Source organism: Natator depressus, chromosome 2 (genome assembly GCF_965152275.1).
Source record: "Natator depressus isolate rNatDep1 chromosome 2, rNatDep2.hap1, whole genome shotgun sequence".
In the NCBI taxonomy this organism is placed as follows: Eukaryota; Metazoa; Chordata; order Testudines; family Cheloniidae; genus Natator; species Natator depressus.
Window position 1 is genome coordinate 139,525,365 of NC_134235.1, and position 19,263 is coordinate 139,544,627.

Genomic DNA, 19,263 nt, shown 5'->3' on the forward strand with positions numbered 1-19,263 from the left:
TAAATTTGTACATTTATTTGATGTTTCTACCTTAAAATAGTGCAATTAGATCTCTGCTTAATGGATGGTCTACCCCATTCTGCACCAGCTTCACTTTCTGAATGAACAGGTTTAAGATAAGACTCTCAGTCATAACTGAGATGTGCTCAGTGAAGCAAGGAAAAATGGGGATAGGACAAAGGTGACTCCACGACATCTTTACCAATTTCGCCAATCCTGTAAATTGTCTGTCCCAAGAGCTCTTTTTGGAAACCAGAGATAAGGACACCCCAATCATACCCCACACTCCCTCAGGAATGCACCAGGAGAATACTCAGATGCTGGTTAAACCATCTTCCTGACTGTTTTCCATTACCACAGGTTCAAAAATAATCCTTACCTGGATGGATAAAAATCAGTAATTTTTTAAAATTTTGAAAAAAATTAAATAAAATATAGGTTTCAGAGTAACAGCCGTGTTAGTCTGTATTCGTAAAAAGAAAAAAGAAAAGGAGTACTTGTGGCACCTTAGAGACTAACCAGTTTATTTGAGCATGAGCTTTCGTGAGCTACAGCTCACTTCATCGGATGCACAGCATATCGTGGAAACTGCAGAAGACATTATATACACACAGAGACCATGAAACAAAACTTCCTCCCACCCCACTGTCCTGCTGCTAACAGCTTATCTAAAGTGATCATCAAGGAAGGCCATTTCCAGCACAAATCAAGGTTTTCTCACTCTCCCCCCCCCCCCCCCACACACACACACACAGACACACATACAAACTCACTCTCCTGCTGAATTGGAATTCATTTGCAAATTGGATACTATTAATTTGGGCTTGAATAGAGACTGGGAGTGGCTAAGTCATTATGCAAGGTAGCCTATCTCCCCTTGTTTTTTTCCTACAACCCCCCCCCCCCCCCCAAGACGTTCTGGTTAAACTTGGATTATTGCTGTGCACATTGTAAGATGAGCTATTGCCAGCAGGAGAGTGAGTTTGTGTGTGTGGTTTTTGGAGGGAGGGTGTGTGGGGGGGGGGGGTGAGAAAACCTGGATTAGTGCTGGAAATGACCCACCTTGATTATCATGCGCATTATAAAGAGAGGTTTCAAAGAGGGATGGGCTATTACCAGCAGGAGAGTGAGTTTGTATGTGTGTCTGTGTGGGGGGGGGGGGGGGAAGAGTGAGAAAACCTTGATTTGTGCTGGAAATGGCCTTCCTTGATGATCACTTGATGATCACTTTAGATAAGCTGTTAGCAGCAGGACAGTGGGGTGGGAGGAAGTTTTGTTTCATGGTCTCTGTGTGTATATAATGTCTTCTGCAGTTTCCACGATATGCTATGCATCCGATGAAGTGAGCTGTAGCTCACGAAAGCTTATGCTCAAATAAACTGGTTAGTCTCTAAGGTGCCACAAGTACTCCTTTTCTTTTTTCTTTTTACAAATAAAATATAATTCAATTTGAAATTGATAAGCTTAGGCCTTAACATAGGTTATTATAATCTCTTAAAATCATTTACATTAAATAAAAAAAAATCCAAAAACAAAAAACTACCCAAGAGATTAAGCAGTATATGTCTGCTGACAAGTTTTTAAAGAAACTCAAACCACAGAATTGGTGAAGTCACTAGCTTAGTACCTGGAGCCAGAGTTTGTTGAAGTGCTAACCCAGCTTCTGATAATACTCTCTTCTGCAGGTGGAAAGAGAATATTTTCTTCATTTCAGTTTATTCAACTAGTTCACTTCATAGATTAGTTCATTCAAAGTTAAAGAAACCAATTGGGAGTTGAAAAAGTAGGAAAGCTTGTTTTCTTCTGCCAATCTATGAATAAAAACTAGGTGTAAGAGGATGAGAGCTACTAGTTGTAAAATGCTGAAGGACATGGTGAGCAGAAACAATTAGTACAGTTCATTAACTACATATAATACATCCTTTGATTAATAAATCAGTTCATTTTAAATGCAAAACGTGTTTTGATTTTTTTCTCTCATGTATCCAGCACTTTTAAGTTAATAAAAAAATGTATATGGTGTTTTTGAGAATTTTTAAATGAAACTGAATTTCCATCCAAATAGAGCTTGATAGAAATCACAACTAAAACATTAATCATCATCTAGGAAAAAATAACTGCATCATTCTCCATTTTTCTAACATAAAAAAACCTATAAAAACTAAGAATCTGATTAAAAGTAAGTATAGTTACATATTGTATCCTCCTGGTTGGGGGCGGAGGTGAAAGAAAAGAAAAGGACGCACCAAATTTAATGTAATGGTTATATTTTAGTGCTGTCAATTAACCAGTTAACTCATGGGATTAACTTAAAAATTAATCATGATTCATCACAGTTTTAATCGCACTGTTAAACAATAGAACATCAATTTATTAAATATTTTTGGATTTTTTTCTACATTTTCAAATATATTGATTTCAATTACAACACAGAATACAAAGTGTACACTGCTCACTTTATTATTATTTTTATTACAAATTTTTGCACTGTAAAAATGATAAACAAAAGAAATACTATTTTTCAGATCACCTCATACAAGTACTGTAGTGAAATCTCTTTATCATGAAAATGCAACTTACAAATGTAGATTTTTTTTTTGTTACATAACTGCACTCAAAAACAAGACAATGAAAAACTGTAGCGCCCACAAGTCCACTCAGTCCTACTTCTTCTTCAGCCAATCACTAAGAGAAACAAGTTTGTTTACATTTTCGGGAGATAATGCTGCCCACTTCTTATTTACAATGTCACCAGAAAGTGAGAACAGGCATTCACATGGGACTTTTGTAGATGCCATTGCAGGGTGTTTATGTGCCAGATATGCTAAACATTCATATACCCCTCCATGCTTTGGCCACCATTCAAGAGGACCTGCTTCCATGCTGATGACGCTCGTTAAAAAAATAATGTGTTAATTAAATTTGTGACTGAACCACTTGGGTGCAGTCTCCGGCTCTGTTTTACCCACATTCTTCCATATATTTTACGTTATAGTAGTCTTGGATGATGACTCAGCACATGTTGTTCATTTTAAGAACACTTTTGCTGCAAATTTGACAAAATGCAAAGAAGGTACCAATGTGAGATTTCTAAAGATAGCTACAAGCACTTGACCCAAGGTTTAAAAATCTGAAGTGCCTTCCAAAATCTGAGAGGGATAAGGTGTGGAGCATGCTTTCAGAGGTCTTAAAAGAGCAAGACTTTGATGCAGAACTACAGAACCCGAACCACCAGAAAAGAAAATCAAGCTTCTGCTGGTGGCATATGACTCAGATTATGAAAATGAACATGTGTTAGTCCGCACTGCTTGGAATTGTTATCGAGCAGAACCTGTCATCAGCATGGATGCATGTCCTCTGGAATGATGGATGAAGCATGAAGGGACATAGGAATCTTTAGCGCATCTGGCATGGAAATATCTTGTGATGCTGAATATAACAGTGCCATGTGAATGCTGTACTCATTTTCCGGTAACATTGTGAACAAGAAGCAGGCAGCATTATCTCCTGCAAATGTAAACAAACAAGTCTGTCAAACTTGTTTGGCTGAACAAAAAATAGGACTGAGTGGATGTGTAGGCTCTAAGGTTTTACATTGTTTTAATTTTGAATGCAGTTATTTTTGTACATAATTCTAAATTTTTAAGTTTAACTTTTATGATAAAGAGATTGCATTGTATTAGATGAATTGAAAAATACTATTTCTTTTGTTTTTTACAGTGCAATTATTTGTAATGAAAATAAGTATAAAGTGAGCACTGTACACTTGGTATTCTGTGTTGTAATTGAAATCAATCTATTTGAAAATGTAGAAACATCCAAAAATATTTAAATAAATGATATTCTATTATTGTTTAACAGTGCAATTAATAATGCAATTAATCACAATTAATCTTCTAGTCACACGATTAATCACAATTGATTTTTTTTGATCACTTGACAGACCTATTCTATTTGGTTGCAAATAGTATCTTTTCATGGTTACTAGCTAACAAGACTCAACCTTTCTTTAGAAAAATAACTAAAGAGTAGAAATGCAAACAACAATTAAAATTGATCATTTAAATCAAGGTTTCCTGCTTGCTGATTTAAATCACTTTAATTTATATCAATCCACCCTGATCCTTATTTTTCTTGTACAAAATTCTCAGGTCTAAGTGTAATCTCTCTGAGATTTCAATCACTTTACATTTAGATTCCCCTATTCCCAGTTCTAATTATTCTTTCAGAAAATAAACAGAGGAATCACATAGTAAAAGAAGAAAGAAAGATATTATTCAGGGTATCTACAAGTCCAAGGCTTGAATTAGGTGCACAAAACTCTTTTGAAAATCTTAGCCTAAATACTTACAGAGTAAATAATAATAAGAGTAAAAATGAACCAGGTTTTCAAAAGTAAATATTAACTTTACAAAACCTCACAATACCTACCAAATAACCACATCTAAGAAAACTAAAGCAACAATCATATCAACAGCTAGCACTTATTTTCCTAACTAAATTGTATTAAAAGAAATATTCTTAACACAGACTCTTTGGTGAGCAACATGCATTCCCCTAAAGAAGTGGTCTGTTAAAGACAAACAGTTTTCATTTTTTATCTATGCGTTACAAGAGAAGTAGCCTTTTCCAAACTCAATTCTGGCTACTGAGACCTTAACCTATGCGCAGGTATGCCCATGTCCTCATTAGATGCTGTCATAACCCCAGACTCTCCAAGCCCAGGAAATTCATTTCCATCCAAGACAGAATGGCTCTACCAGTTCAGAATCAAAAACAAAAGCTGTTGTTCTAGTCCAAAGAAAGGCTTTGGAACTCATAGAGTTATAGAGTTTAAGGCCAGAAGGGGCTACTACAGGCGGAGTTATTTCCTGCGACCCGCCATAGGTGCCAATTCCACCGGCAGCCAAGCTCCTCTCACCCAGGGCCGTCCCTAGCCATTTTGGTGCCCTATGCAGTCCCACACGGGGGGGGAGGGGCCTGTACGGGGCCCCAGGCCTCCGCTGGGAGGGAGCAGACTTGGGGGGCAGGGGAAAACCACCCCCCAGCACTCACCGGCGGGGCGGAGCGGGCTGGGGCCAGGTCGCTCCACTTCCTGCCGCCTGGTGAGCGCAGGGCAGGCCCGACCCCGCACTCACGGGGCAGCGGGAAGTGGAGCTCCGCTCTGCTCTCCAGGCTCCCAGCCTTGGGACTTGGGGAGCAGGGGAGAACTGTGGATGGGAGCCGGCGGAGTGGAGCAGGCTGGGGCCGGGTCGCTCTACTTACCGCCGCCGGTGAGTGCAGAGCAGACCCCTGCTGGAGTCGTCAGGGGAGTGGGGGCGGGGCTGGGGCAGGGGCTTTGGGGAAGGGGTGGAGTGGGGGCAGAGCAGGAGAGGAGCGGGAAGAGGTGGAGCAGGGGCTGGAGCAACACGCAGCTGCGCAGGGCACCAGGAAATTTGGAGCTCCTGGTGCCCTACGCAGCTGCATACTTTGCCTATGGGTAGGGACAGCCCTGTCCTCTTTCTTACATATAGGTATGATTTACCTATTCTCCAGTCATACAAAAAATTGACAGATTTGCTAAAAATCCTTGCTACCGGACTAGCAATCTCATGTGGACCAGATTCACTAATACCACCTGAGCACTCTGTTTAAGTAAAGCTGATATAAACCTAGTACAACTGCCAGCTTTACAGCTGTTTTGTATTGCTAGAGCAGTGCGGAAGCAGTCGGCATGCATCTGTGAATCTGGCCCTTAGTTTAAAACTCTAACCATGGGAATCCTTTGTTTGTTTTAACAGCCCTGAAAAAAATTCTTTGTGAATAACTGATAACAGAAATATTTAACAGCAATTTAATTATTAGTAGTAATAATAATTTTAAAAGAGTGCCTACCATGAAACTGGACTAAAAGAACCTTGTGTATTGTCTCACTGGATTTGTCATAGTACATCTCCCCTCATTTGTACTCCCCTTCATTCTCATCACCATCTTTGTTGTTGGCCAAATAACTAAATCATTTCTCCAAAAAGGTGACCCAAATAAGACACTGTATCCAAATGTGGTCTAACTAATACTTTTTACAATGATGGGACCATATCCTTAGCTTGACACAATTTATTTCAACAATCTTCAGCTGCTGCAGACAGAGTCAAGATTGCCATTTTGGATCTGGACTTGAAACATGAACACAGAGCTACTGAAATACATAAACCAAGAGCAGAACTGCAGATGGAAACGAATGACATTTTTACTGTTGACAGAAAAATACTGTCCAGTTACAAAACCACTGCACTTACTTTATGGCTTCACACATGTCCAATCCCATTTTCACACAGTTCTTGGCATGATTTTGAAGAGATATAGGTAGTCCAGACACACAGTAGTAGCAATCACCTAAGATTTTAATTCTCATACATTCATTTTCCTGAAGGAAAAAGAAAAATCAATCAGAAGACAGTCACATAACAAATTACATAAACAAAACGACTAGTGACTGGAGTTATGTTATATCATGATGTATGTTACTTCTAATGATATAACTATGATGGAGAAATCTTGTTAAGGAAGAACAGGATCTCGCTGAGGAGGTTTAAAAGTGCTGTTAGAGAATAATGTCCAGTTTTGGGCCCCACACTACAAGAAGGATGTGGAAAAATTGGAAAGAGTCCAGTGGAGGGCAACAAAAATGATTAGGGTGCTGGAGCACATAACTTATGAGGAGAGGCTGAGGAACTGGGCTTACTTAGTCTGCAGAAGAGAAGAATGAGGGGGGATTTGATAGCAGCCTTCAACTACCTGAAAGGGGGTTCCAAAGAGGATGGATCTAGACTGTTCTCAGTGGTAGCAGATGACAGAACAAGGAGTAATGGTCTCAAGTTGCAGTGGGGGAGGTTTAGGTTGGATATTAGGAAAAACTTTTTCACCAGGAGGGTGGTGAAACACTGGAATGGGTTACCTAGGGAGGTGGTGGAATCTCCTTCCTTAGAGGTTTTTAAGGTCAGGCTTGACAAAGCCCTGGGTGGGATGATTTAGCTGGGGATTGGTCCTGCTTTGAGCAGGGGGTTGGACTAGATGACCTCCTGAGGTCCCTTCCAACCCTGACATTCTATGCTTCTAGGAATGTGCAGCCTAGTCTCTCTCACCCACTTTCCTTCACACGTGAAACCAGAAAAGGGCATAGCCTATAACATGTATTTATGGTATTACTTGGCTCCTGAGATCTATAAAATTAAATTTAAAAAAAAATCTCCACAATCTAAATTAGAGCAACCTTTCAGGGACATGTCTGTAATTAGAAACTCAAGATATATGGCCTTCTATACTTGAGACCCTGTGGAAATGTTTCTAAATACTTCCTTGGTTTAACAACCAAAATCATATTCCTACACCTCTGAACTCCTTTAAGACAATATAAAGAGTCTTTCTATCAATACTTGACAGCACATTCATCCAGTCAGAAAGTAGTCTGCCATATTAGTAAGGCACTTTTACATGCTCCATGAGAGTCCAGTCAGGTCTGAACATTTATAAAAGTAAAATAAAATAAATAATATAAATAAAATGAGGGGGAAATCCTCTTTATTCCCATTCATTTTTTTTTAGCTGAAATCACGATAATATGGTAACTCAACAATATATTTACTTTGACTGAATGAGTCATTTTTGCTCTTTTATCATCAAGTCTCTCAAATAATTTGCTGGAAGAGCTGAAGCTACTATTGATAAAATGCCAGGCCATAGACCGAGACAGGAGAAACTCTTAGAAGGATAGATTTTGCTTTCTTCAGAAACGTCTGAATTCCTTCCCCTAGCAAAGAGGATGGAAACAGTGAGCGGATCTGTGGAACCTCATGACATGATTTAGCATCTCATTCTTACATAGGAGCCACATTAGATCCTGATAGCTCTTCCTAGTATTGCTGCTTGTGTACCCTCTCCTCCATCACTGAACCCCTCCCCCACAGCTCCAGGCCATCCCATCTACAAGCTGGCCTAAAACTGAGGTTTTTGTATCTAGGTGTTCGGTATCTGAGTTAGGACATGTGTATGTGTATTGCCATAGTGCCTAGTGGCCAAAGCATGGATTTGGGCCCGCCATGCTAGGTGCTGTGCAAACACACAAAAGAATGATCCTCTACTCTACACCACTGTGAGTTAGTCTTTGTATGAGGGGGAATCATAGGTACTGACTTCCCCTCTTTCCCGTGGGTGCTCTACCCCCCTCTGCCCCTGGCCCTTCCCCCATTCCACCCCTTCCCCAAAGTAGGAGTGGAAATCTCTCATAAAGAAGTAATGGGAAACAATGGTCTTGGTTTATAAAATGGGAGAAAAAGGTATTTATTTGAATTTTGCTGTTCTTATCATCTGGTCATAACAAACACCATCTTCACCCAACATTCTATATATTTCTTTATCTGGAGGTCACCCAATGGTATGATAAAGAACTAAATAACAATACATTAAATTATATAATAAAATAATGATAGAGGGGCGCTGGGGATTGAGCAGCCAATGGACAAATACTTTCCCGAGTGCAGACTACAGGTCAGACCATCAACCGTTAGCCTCAAAAATAAAGTTACAACTTAAAAAGGTAAGATGTTCAGCAGGTCCACTGTATCTGGACTTTACAAAGTTAACAAAAATTACATGACTTCTGTTGAGAATGGGTTTGAGGCACTGCAAAAGGTGAAAGAAGAGAAAAATCCAAATGAACTTTGATATAAAATGAAAACTATCATGCTTGAAGCTGCCAAAGTAGGTTAATTTAATTATTTGGGATCATACATATCCAACCAAGGAGGCTGCTCCAAGGAAATCTGAAAAAAACTAGTGATGGCTTGCTCAGCCATAGATTCTCTTTTGAAAGGGTGGAAATCCTGTGGCATTTTGAAATGTATGAAGGTTTGACTGGTGGAAAGCTTCATTTTTTCCACAGCAACATACGTAGGTAAAATCCTGGAAAACTAATGTTGCTGATGAGGAAAATTTAAGTCTCTAAGATGTGGTGCTGTCAAAGATTCCTGTGTTATCTCCTGGATGGAAAAGAAGATGAATGCTTAAGTTAGAAATATTATTGGAGAGAAGCAGACTTACTCTTGGAAATCAACAGGTGCAAACTTATGTAGTTTAGGCACATCAGGGTAGAGATGGAAATAATCTCAAGAAAGTTATCATGGAAGGAATAGTAACAGGTCATCACAGTAGGAGATGACCAACGAGGAGATGGATAAATGGAGTGTGGCAGATCACTGGGAGGTCAGCTGCTGTGTATATGAAGTTAGCAATGGATCAAGAATGCTTCAAAAAAATCCTGTTATGTCTCTAGTATTCAGACATGAATAAATGGACTTTACATTATATTTACAGCAACAGGATAATGGAGAACAGGGTCATCATTCTGAACTTTAGGCGGCAGATGCTCTTGTTCAGTTCTCTCAAGTCCAGAATTGGTCTTTATCCCCATGTGTCAAGGTTCCTTCCCCACTCTGAACTCTAGGGTACAGATGTGGGGACCTGCATGGAAACCTCCTAAGCTTACTTTCACCAGCTTAGGTTAAAACTTCCCCAAGGTATAAATTAATTTTATCCTTTGCCCCTGGATCCACTGCCACCACCAAACTTTAACTGGGTTTACTGGGAAACGTAGTTTGGACACGTCTTTCCCCCCAAAATCCTCCCAACCCTTGCACCCCACTTCCTGGGGAAGGTTTGGTAAAAATCCTCACCAATTTGCATAGGTGACCACATACCCAAACCCTTGGATCTTAGAACAATGAAAAAACATTCAATTTTCTTACAAGAAGACTTTTAATAGAAGTAAAGGAATCACCTCTGTAAAATCAGGATGGTAGATACCTTACAGGGTAATTAGATTCAAAACATAGAGAATCCCTCTAGGCAAAACCTTAAGTTACAAAAAAGACACACAGACAGGAATAGTCATTCTATTCAGCACAGTTCTTTTCTCAGCCATTTAAAGAAATCATAATCTAACACATACCTAGCTAGATTACTGACTAAAGTTCTAAGACTCCATTCCTGTTCTATCCCCAGCAAAAGCAGCATACAGACAGACACAGACCCTTTGTTTCTCTCCCTCCTCCCAGCTTTTGAAAGTATCTTGTCTCCTCATTGGTCATTTTGGTCAGGTGCCAGCGAGCTTAACCCTTTACAGGTCAGAGGATTTTTCCTCTGGCCAGGAGGGATTTTAAAGGGGTTTACCCTTCCCTTTATATTTATGACATCATGTCTTCACATGGATGAGAAATTACCTCAAATAGAACGCCTTTCTGTAGCAGATATTAGTTCTATTGCCCTCAGCTCAAGGATCAAGTCTGGCTCCTGCAGAAGAATGCTCTCATTAGAGGGGTCCCCAAAAGAGAAGGGAGAAGGAGGAGGGGGCTGTAGAGAGAAGAGAACTGGATGGTATACCTGAGAAGATGACCTTTTGTACCCATCTGTTGGGCATGATTTCTGTCTAGGCAGATAGGTAGTTGGAAAGTAGGCCTTTAAAGGGAGGGGAAAAAATAGGATTTGTGCAGCTTCAGAGGGACAGTTGGTGTGCAGCTCTCAACGTTCCAATTAAAACAACTTCTGTCTCTTTTTAGAGGGCTTGGATGGGGAACCTTCCCTCTTGTCCTTATGGGATCACTCATATCTCCCTTCTCCATTTCTGCCCTATCTTTGCTCTCCAGTCTCTCATAGTCAGAGGTGGGAATGGAGGCCACAGAGATCTTAGAGCAGCACAGGAGAAGAAGAAGGGGCCATTCCTACCTTCTTCAGGCTGACTTAGAGGTGGTTCTCCTCAGTCAGAGGTTACACCCACCTTCATTCCCTGCTCCATGAGGAACTTTTGGAGCCGAAACTCCCTAGGCTGCTTAGTTCTACTTGGGAACAACCTGCAGATACTACAGCAGGAAGGAACCAGACCTCTGTTAAACTAATTCCTAACTAACTAAGAAACTATAAATGCAATCAATACTTATAAACTCTTTATGAAGTAGAAGTCAGCACAAAGACTGAAGCTGCATCCTAATCCATGAAAGGTAATGAGGAACTAAGATAGCGGTGATCCAGCAGCCTCCTTTATTTCCTCGTTACAAAGCATAAGGAAAACGGGGACGCATATGCAAACCACATGGACCCTGCTAAATTAAAACTGACCAGTGCCAGGAGCACATGCACAAACTGAAGTGCAATACAAAATCACTCAAAGAAGAAACATTGTTCTCATTAGTACAAGAGGGCTACATTGGATTTCTCTGTAAAGTTTCAGAGGACACTAGCCCCTGAACTCCCTAAGTTGAAGCATTGAATAGTCTACATACTAGAACCAGGTTTAGCCTCCTGGAGAATCTCCACCTGGTTTCAGTACACTCTCCTGCTTAAAGCCTCAGGATTGCTGCCCAGAAGACTGTGTCCTTGCCAAGAGGAAAGAGTGTAGAGTTCCCATGAGGAAAGCATTGCTCAGTAATAATAAACAGCTGTACCAGAAATGAGAAAAGCCGTAGCAGATAATTACCTTTGCAATTTGATCAAACTTGCCAAAGAGCTCGTTAAGCATGTGTACCAGTTCTCCAGGTGAACAGTCACTAGCCAGCCGAGTGAATCCTACAATATCAGCATACAGAATACTACAAAGGAAAGGAAAACACACTTGATTATCAGTTTTCCTAGCTTTAGAATAAAGAAGTATTTACCCCTAAGAAAAATCCAAAAATAAGTGCTCAGGACATTGCAGAATCAGGCCCATATGCATGAATCAAGGTGCTGCTCAAAGCCATATATTCACAGCTCCTTAAAAATCTTTTTTCAACTTTGTGTGATAAGGTAATGACATGCCATTGCACTGAGACATAATCACACATTCTTCACAGAATTATTCCTTATGCTCCTTTCATGGGCACACTTTGTTGTGTCTAATTAGAGGATCCAGATCTTTCCAGCAGCAGGTTTGGAAATAATTATTATTAAAACCTTAATTTCAAATATATTTCAGGTTTCTCATTATATAATCTGTAAAACTACGATAATGAACAAAAAGGTCATTTTCTCTGAAGTTAGCTGGGTAGATTTATGTTAACTCAGAGATTTGAATTTTGACACAGTTAACTCAGCCCCTCCTCCTTTTGAGTTATGACTTTTGTATTAGCTCTTAAAAACTGAGGACCTACAGGATGGTTAAAGAGAAATGATATTTTAGAGTAATTTCGATAGAAACCTATTACTCTATATAAATCCAATTGATTTCATGCTTATTGAATGCATAAGTTTTAGATATGTATCAAGTGTTTATGACCTATTTCTTATAAGCAATCAAGGATTAAAAAAACAGACATTATCTAATCTTATCTAACCCTTTCAGCAAATTGCTAAGAGGACGAGAATGTCATATAAATTAAAATTTTCACAAATAAAAGCCCAGAGTCAGGCTCCAAAATTCACGTTCAGGTACCTAAATAAGTGACCTGATTTCTTTTATTCACCCAATTATTCGTGCTATTGTTTTCTATCTCCAGAAATGGGGACCGGAGTACAGTCTCTTTAATTTGACACAAGGTTTATGAGACAACTTTTTTCTTCTAAATTCTAGAAATGCCGAGTTTGATAAATCATCAGATTTTGCAGCAGAATCTGCAAATATGTCCTCAAGCATTCAGTCTATGTTAAAGCCATTTCTATTTATGCTCTGCTAAAAGCCTTAATTGAATTCTGTTCTAACTGACATAACTGGAAATTCAGAGTAACTTCACACAGAATTTGGCCCTTCAACTTGAAAGACTACAGAATAGGAAACTTTACAAAGACATCAGGATCAATGAGGAAAGCCCATTCTAATATAAATCAGAGGATGACTTCTATGAAGTTCTCTGAGTTGACTCCAAAAATAGCTATTCCTGACTGAAACAAGGAATCTGTTGTTAGAGTTTGGTCAAATTAATATACAATATTTTTGTACCAGAACTTAAAGTGGTTAAAAAGCATGGTAAAACAACCTTCCCTCCACACTTTACCCCACCCCCCTGAAAATGCTTTGCTGACCTAGTTGATAGATGGTAGTAGTAAAGTACAATACCTCACATTGGTGTGCCTCTTGACATATAAATTGTGAAAGTTGTTCGTATTTTCCAGCTGGCCTGCTTTGGGGCCTTGTAACCTCTGAATAATCTCAGCTTTCATTTCCATGGCAATGTGAGCAGGCAGTAAAGAAAGTAGAAGACGTTCCTGGATTAAAAAAAAACTTTTTAAAAGGTCCAGTATTTTTATATAAAAAATTGGAACAGTGTGATAAAGAAAAACTGTTACATGTTCACTATTGCAAATAAGCTTTGAATAACTATGTGACGTGTGTATGCTTGTTTAGAATCATAGAATATCAGGGTTGAAAGGGACCTCAGGAGATTATACAGTCCAACCCCCTGCTCAAAGCAGGACCAATCCCCAGTTTTTCCCCAGATCCCTAAATGGCCCCCTCAAGGATTGACCTCACAACTCTGGGTTTAGCAGGCCAATGCTCAAACCACTGAGCTATCCCTCCCCTCACTTTAGGATGGGCTACAAAGGTTATTAGCCACTTGAAATACCTGATGAACACACACATATATTGAAATAATATCAAAATTATTAAAGACTTAGGGTAAATCAGAATAATTATTAACCAAATGTGAGGAGCATTATATTTCCAGTGATTTATTCAATATCTAGATGGATTATAGGATATCCAGAGATAACATCCATAGGATAAATAGACTGAAAAAACTAAAAGAAAAAGGAAACAGCTTTGGAATGAAAATTTAGCAAAGAGGACTTTAGTCAAATGCAATGCTGTTGCCGAACACTCCCCATTATAAGACCCTGTTTTCAATTGCTTATAATTTTGTCAAAACGTTAACCATTTGGGCTGAAATTTTGCATGACAGTTGTCTACGTCAGGTTTATTGGCGGGGTGGGGGGGAGTGGGAGGGGAGACAGATTTCAGCCAAAATGGTTTGGCTGTTTCCAAGAACAAGTTTAGAGAAAAATACATTGTTTTGTCCCTGTTAAAAAAAAACCAAACAAACTAGGGACATGAAATTTGGCAAGTAGGTGGCTTACATTATCAGAGATGTGACTTTTGCGGTCTCCATGAAAATCCACCTCAAATTAGGCCAAATGATAAGCCTTTGAAAAATCGCAATTCACACATACTCAGTAGAGACTAGCTAGGGCTTTGCAGCTAAATTTTCTGAAGATTCCCTCCAAACTGAGCATGCTGGAGCCTGGGGCTGAGCAGGATTTTCAATGCAATTTACTCTTGAGGGAATTCTGTGCCAAAAAGTTAAAAATTCTGCAATAAAAAATTAAAAATTCTGAGCACAATATTTTCAAATTCTGCAAAATTCTGCACATTTTATTTGTCAAAATAAAACAATATAATCACAGCAGTTTCAATTATTTTTGGTCGCTTATTTCAAAATACCTGTCAGCAAGTATGTCTGTAACAATACAGATAACAAAAAAGATTCAGGAAATGTTTTTTGACAAATAGATTCCTTACCTAGGCATATTAATACAGAACTCTGAGTAATAATTCCTTTAAATTACAACACAGAATCATATTTCCCACATGCCTCAGAAGCAGTGCAAAGGCTTGGGGGAGTTAGGGGTAATGAAGGCGCTGAGGGAGGGGGAAGTAATTGCTGGGAAGGAGCCTTGGTGTGAACTTGGTGGGTTGTTAGATATGGTTGGGAAAGTTATGGAACAGGGTTTTTTTGGGGCGGCGGTGGGGGGTGTTGGGAAGGGATTGTTAGGAAGCTTCCCACTTGCAGACCCTGGCTGGCCCCTAGCCTCTCCCATTCACTCACTATCTTCCCTTTCCCTATGTGTCCCTGCACTCCCTGTCCACAGGTGTCCCTCCACCTCCACTCAGAAACGCACTCCCACCATCCCCATGTGTCCTTGCACCCCCTCCCCCTGTTTCCATGTGTCTCTGTGCCCCCACTCAGTCATCCCCTGTCCCAATGTGGCCCTGCACCTCCCTCCCCTCTGTGGCCCTGCAGCTCCACTCCCATTCAGCCCCTGTCCCAGTCTATCCTCCCTCACTAGCTCTTATGAGCCCCTTTCTGACCCCCCAGCAGCCCCACGCTGTCTGTCTCCCCATAGCCCCTGTCTCCTGACCTGGCCCAACAGGCGCTGTGAAGAAAGCAGGCTCTTTCTTTTCCCTAGCTGGCTGGGAGCTGTTGCTCTGTTCTATTGCCATATCACCCTCTGGTGGGCAAAAGACAGAACTTCAACAATATTCCACTGAATCTTTTTTCTGTGCAAAAAATTAAAAATATGCACAGCTCATTAATTATGCACGTACACAGTGGCTCAGAATTCCCCCAGGAGTAGCAATTGCAGCGCTGTGCTCCTGCGGGCTAGGACAGGTCCAGGTCTGGGCACTGGAACTGAAAACAGGGATACTATCTCTCCTGTGCTCTCAGTGCTCTCCCTCATGGTACTCAGACATTGTAGAGGAGAGAAACTGGTATGGGGAGTTGTTGTGGGGGGGATGCTGGGACTGGCTGGGCACGAAGTCTTGGATTGGGAGCAAGAGAAGGAAATGGGGGAAAACTGAGATCAGACTAAGAATTGGGAGGGGGGTAGACTGGGACTGGCTTGGCAAGAGGTGGAATAGAAGGTGGAAGGGGGAGGGGAGACAGCCCTGACCAGAATTCAGGGTGCTAAATACCAACACCAGAAAATATGGATACTTCCAGCACATCTGCAACTCTTTACTTTAATCATGATTTCTTCTTTAAAAATGTACTTCTCTGTGATCATCTTTGTGCGACAATATAATGGTTCACAGTAGCAGACATGCATTGATGAAACAGAAAAACCTTCACATAGTTTGCCTTTCTACTCAGAGTAGACAACTGTGATGGCAAGTGCTCATGAAATTGAATCACCATGAGACTAACTCTGCACCCACTGACGTCAACAGAAAACTCCCACTAATTTCAGTGGATGCAGACTCAGGTTCTATATTAATTTGCACCAAAACTGATCACTTTGGTTTTGGAATAAATCAGTTTTTCTTTTGAGGTCTGTAATTTTTATCATATTCTGTTATTGCTGTTAGTTTTGATGTACATACTGCTACATATTAGATGCATAGCGGGCAATGTCATGAGGAAAATGTCATAAGCAAAGGTATATCTGTTGCTTGTTTTACTTAATACTTGCATGTTTTATTCAGAGATATGCTTGTCCCCGTAGGCCCCAAGTCTGACACTTTCTAACAAGCAGGTGGTCTAGAACATGCACGAGAATATATATGTAAAAGGTTTTCATTAAAATGTGAATGCTGTTGTATTTCTCTGGATGAAAGATAAAGTGGTGTTAAAGGCAGAAATTTGCAAGTACATCCCCAAAATGTCAATAGTTTCACTTTTAATACTGCAGAATTGGAAAATGTCTTCATTTTCTTGGTTGAGATATTTTGACAACCACAGCGAAGGTCCATAAAAGCAAATGGGCACTAAGTACACGATGTGAGCTTTCACTTACTGCCTTCTATTTTCAAAACAGCTAGTGGCTGCATATGCTGTGACTTAAGGTACAGGTCAGAAACAATTAATTACCAGCACTATATTACTAGTGAACTACTGGTAATATTAGATGAGGTGATGATATGCTCGTGTCCTACTTTTTGCTAGACATTTCTAAGCAAAGATTCCAATTATTGCAGGCTCGTTTACTAGCTTCCCTACATTGCTTCGGATATTTTTTAAAACATAGTTTATTTAGATGTTTTTGAAGAATGAAACTATATGGAAAGGAACTCAGTGCAAGCAATCTGAGGTAAAGATGGAAATATATTTATGCAACAGACAAATTTGATATAGAATAAAACAATGTTTGTTTTAAATTCCCTTGAAAAGAGCACCCATGTATATAGCATGATTCTAGTCACATGGTGACACTCTAATCTATTGCAGGTGTATTTTGTGTCACTTGCTCTTGTGGCAAGGCTCCACCTGAACCATATAATGGAAAAGGCATCAAGAGATATAGAAACAGGCATAAGGCTAGAGAAAAGAGAAGGAAAAGGCATTGAGAAAGGAGTAGATAAAGTTTTGAGTTTCTGAGACAGAAAAAAAACCCAGCCATGAACATGAGACTGGTAAGAGCAGAAGGAAATAGTATAATCTCATCATGTCATAACTCTCTCCTGCACAGTGGAGAAGAGGGGCAAAAGAGCACTGGAGGTGTGATATCATTAGGGTGACCAGATGTCCCAATTTTATAGGGACAGTCCCGATTTTTGGGTCTTTTTCTTATATAGGCTTCTATTACCCCCCACCCTCTGTCCCGATTTTTCACACTTGCTGTCTGGTCACCCTAGATATCGTAGACAAAACCCACATTCGACACTCTTCCATAAGGGTTAATGACCTGGCCTGGAGACAGAGGTAAAGCCACATCATTCTGCAACATTTACGAGCAATATCAAATGTGAAGGGAAGGAAACAGGCTTCAGAGGTGGTAGGAGACAGAGATGACCTAAGGGGTGGGCTGAACAGCCCTGAGCTAGGAATACCAGGAGTAGCCAAGCATGGGAGGAAGCCTGGACTTGTTTGTTAATAAAAGTCAAATGCCAAGAAGGCATTGATCCTGAACAAGGCACACGTTGTTTTAGAATAGCAAGAAAGTAATCTGATTGCAATAGGGACCGCTGGCAAGAGGGAGCAAATAAAGTGGTGGAGGGATGGAGAAGCAAAGAAAGAGAAAAAAACATCAATTAATAAGATGCATGCCAAATTCCTCTCAGTCATAATGCCTGTCTGATATATTCCTTTCCTCCACCTTGTATGTTTTGTCTATTTAGAATATAAGCACTTTGAGGCATGGAACTGTCTTATTCTATGTGCTTGAGGAACCTAGCATTCTTTTGGGCACCTGATTAATAAAATGATTTTTTCTATGGGCATACCTACATACAGAAGATGTTAAGAAAATGAGAGGCTATTCACCAACAGTAGGAGAAAAATCTTGCTTCAAAGTACTGTAGAAAATAAAACAAAAACAATGGCATACTACTGGTATGATTGAAAGCTAAAAAAAATAAATAAAGTTACTGAACTTTAATTTTTACTACAAAAAAAGGTCCAATCCTGCAAGAAGGAGAGTGCCTCCTAATGGCAGATGCCTTGGAGGGTTGGATACATAACACTGGATATAGGCTTTGGAATCTACTCCCAACCTTGGTACAAATGAATACAGGTCTGTTGATTTTCAGAGTATGCTACCACACTTATCATTGCACTTGGACTTCTTCTGGTGGTGGTGGGGTCCATGATGAGGGCTGATATTCAGTTTCATTGATGGTTTATGTGGGCTAGCTGATTAGAAAAACAAACCAGCTAAAATAAGTACATCATTCCTCAGGATCTGTCAAAGGTGCTCCCAGAAGTAGGTGGGCACATTTTGTATATCTTATATAAATTTTAAAAAGCATATGAAATATGCAAGCATGATTTCCAAGCTAGAAGCAGATAGCTTAAATGTTGGGGATAGTGTAACTATAAGATTCTTTGTGACAAGACTGCTGATGTACATGATGAGACTGTTATGGTTTGAAAACAGAGACTGATCGAGATATTTTCTGGCTCTTATCCTGAAAACACAGACAATATAAAGGAAATAAGACTGTTTCCCTCTGATTTACCCATAAGTTCACTTACAGAAGCAGCAGATAAAGCCAACAGTGACAAATTAGTCAAATCCCTCAAAAGATAACTTTGCTGTTGTTTGAATGCATGTATGATAAGAAAGAAAAGCTGCTATTAAGTGGGAAAGTTATGTAACATTTATATCCTAAATATTCCATTATGTGGGGACACAATAAGTAATCCTGGATCACATTTGAAACAATGGGTTAATTTTTAATATCTTTTAATAAAAAATGAAACTTGCAAAGGCATCATGCTGTGTCTTACTGTTTACAGGCAACACTCCTAGTCTGTTGCTATCAGTTTGTCAAACAGAAAGTAAATTGTAGCTTCTGTCTGCAAATAAGGAATGTTGGCAAACTCAACATTTTTAAAATTACATACTTTTCAGTGTTTAGTGAGATCTCTGACTGTTAAAAAGGAAACAGCTGAAAACACAATAATTCTTTCTAAACATATCACCCAGCTTGATGCTGTGGACTGAGCTGCCTGCAAACTGGAATTTAGTGAAGACCATGACAATTCAAAAAATGTCATTTACTTTTTTTTTTAATTTGCCACTGCTCTCTCTGATGATGAT

At 39.7% G+C, this 19,263-nt stretch overlaps 1 protein-coding gene across 2 annotated transcripts in view; it reads right to left on the reverse strand.

The window, feature by feature from the left end:
- ADCY2 (adenylate cyclase 2) overlaps nucleotides 1–19,263 on the reverse strand; it is a 442,623-nt gene that overhangs the window by 127,195 nt on the left and 296,165 nt on the right. For both annotated transcript variants that reach the window (XM_074945057.1, XM_074945058.1), the window contains exons 5-7: nucleotides 13,061–13,209; nucleotides 11,507–11,618; nucleotides 6,279–6,406 (exon numbers count right to left, since the gene is read on the reverse strand). In XM_074945057.1, the coding sequence (XP_074801158.1) occupies nucleotides 6,279–6,406; nucleotides 11,507–11,618; nucleotides 13,061–13,209 (389 nt within the window). The remainder of the gene's footprint in view (nucleotides 1–6,278; nucleotides 6,407–11,506; nucleotides 11,619–13,060; nucleotides 13,210–19,263) is intronic.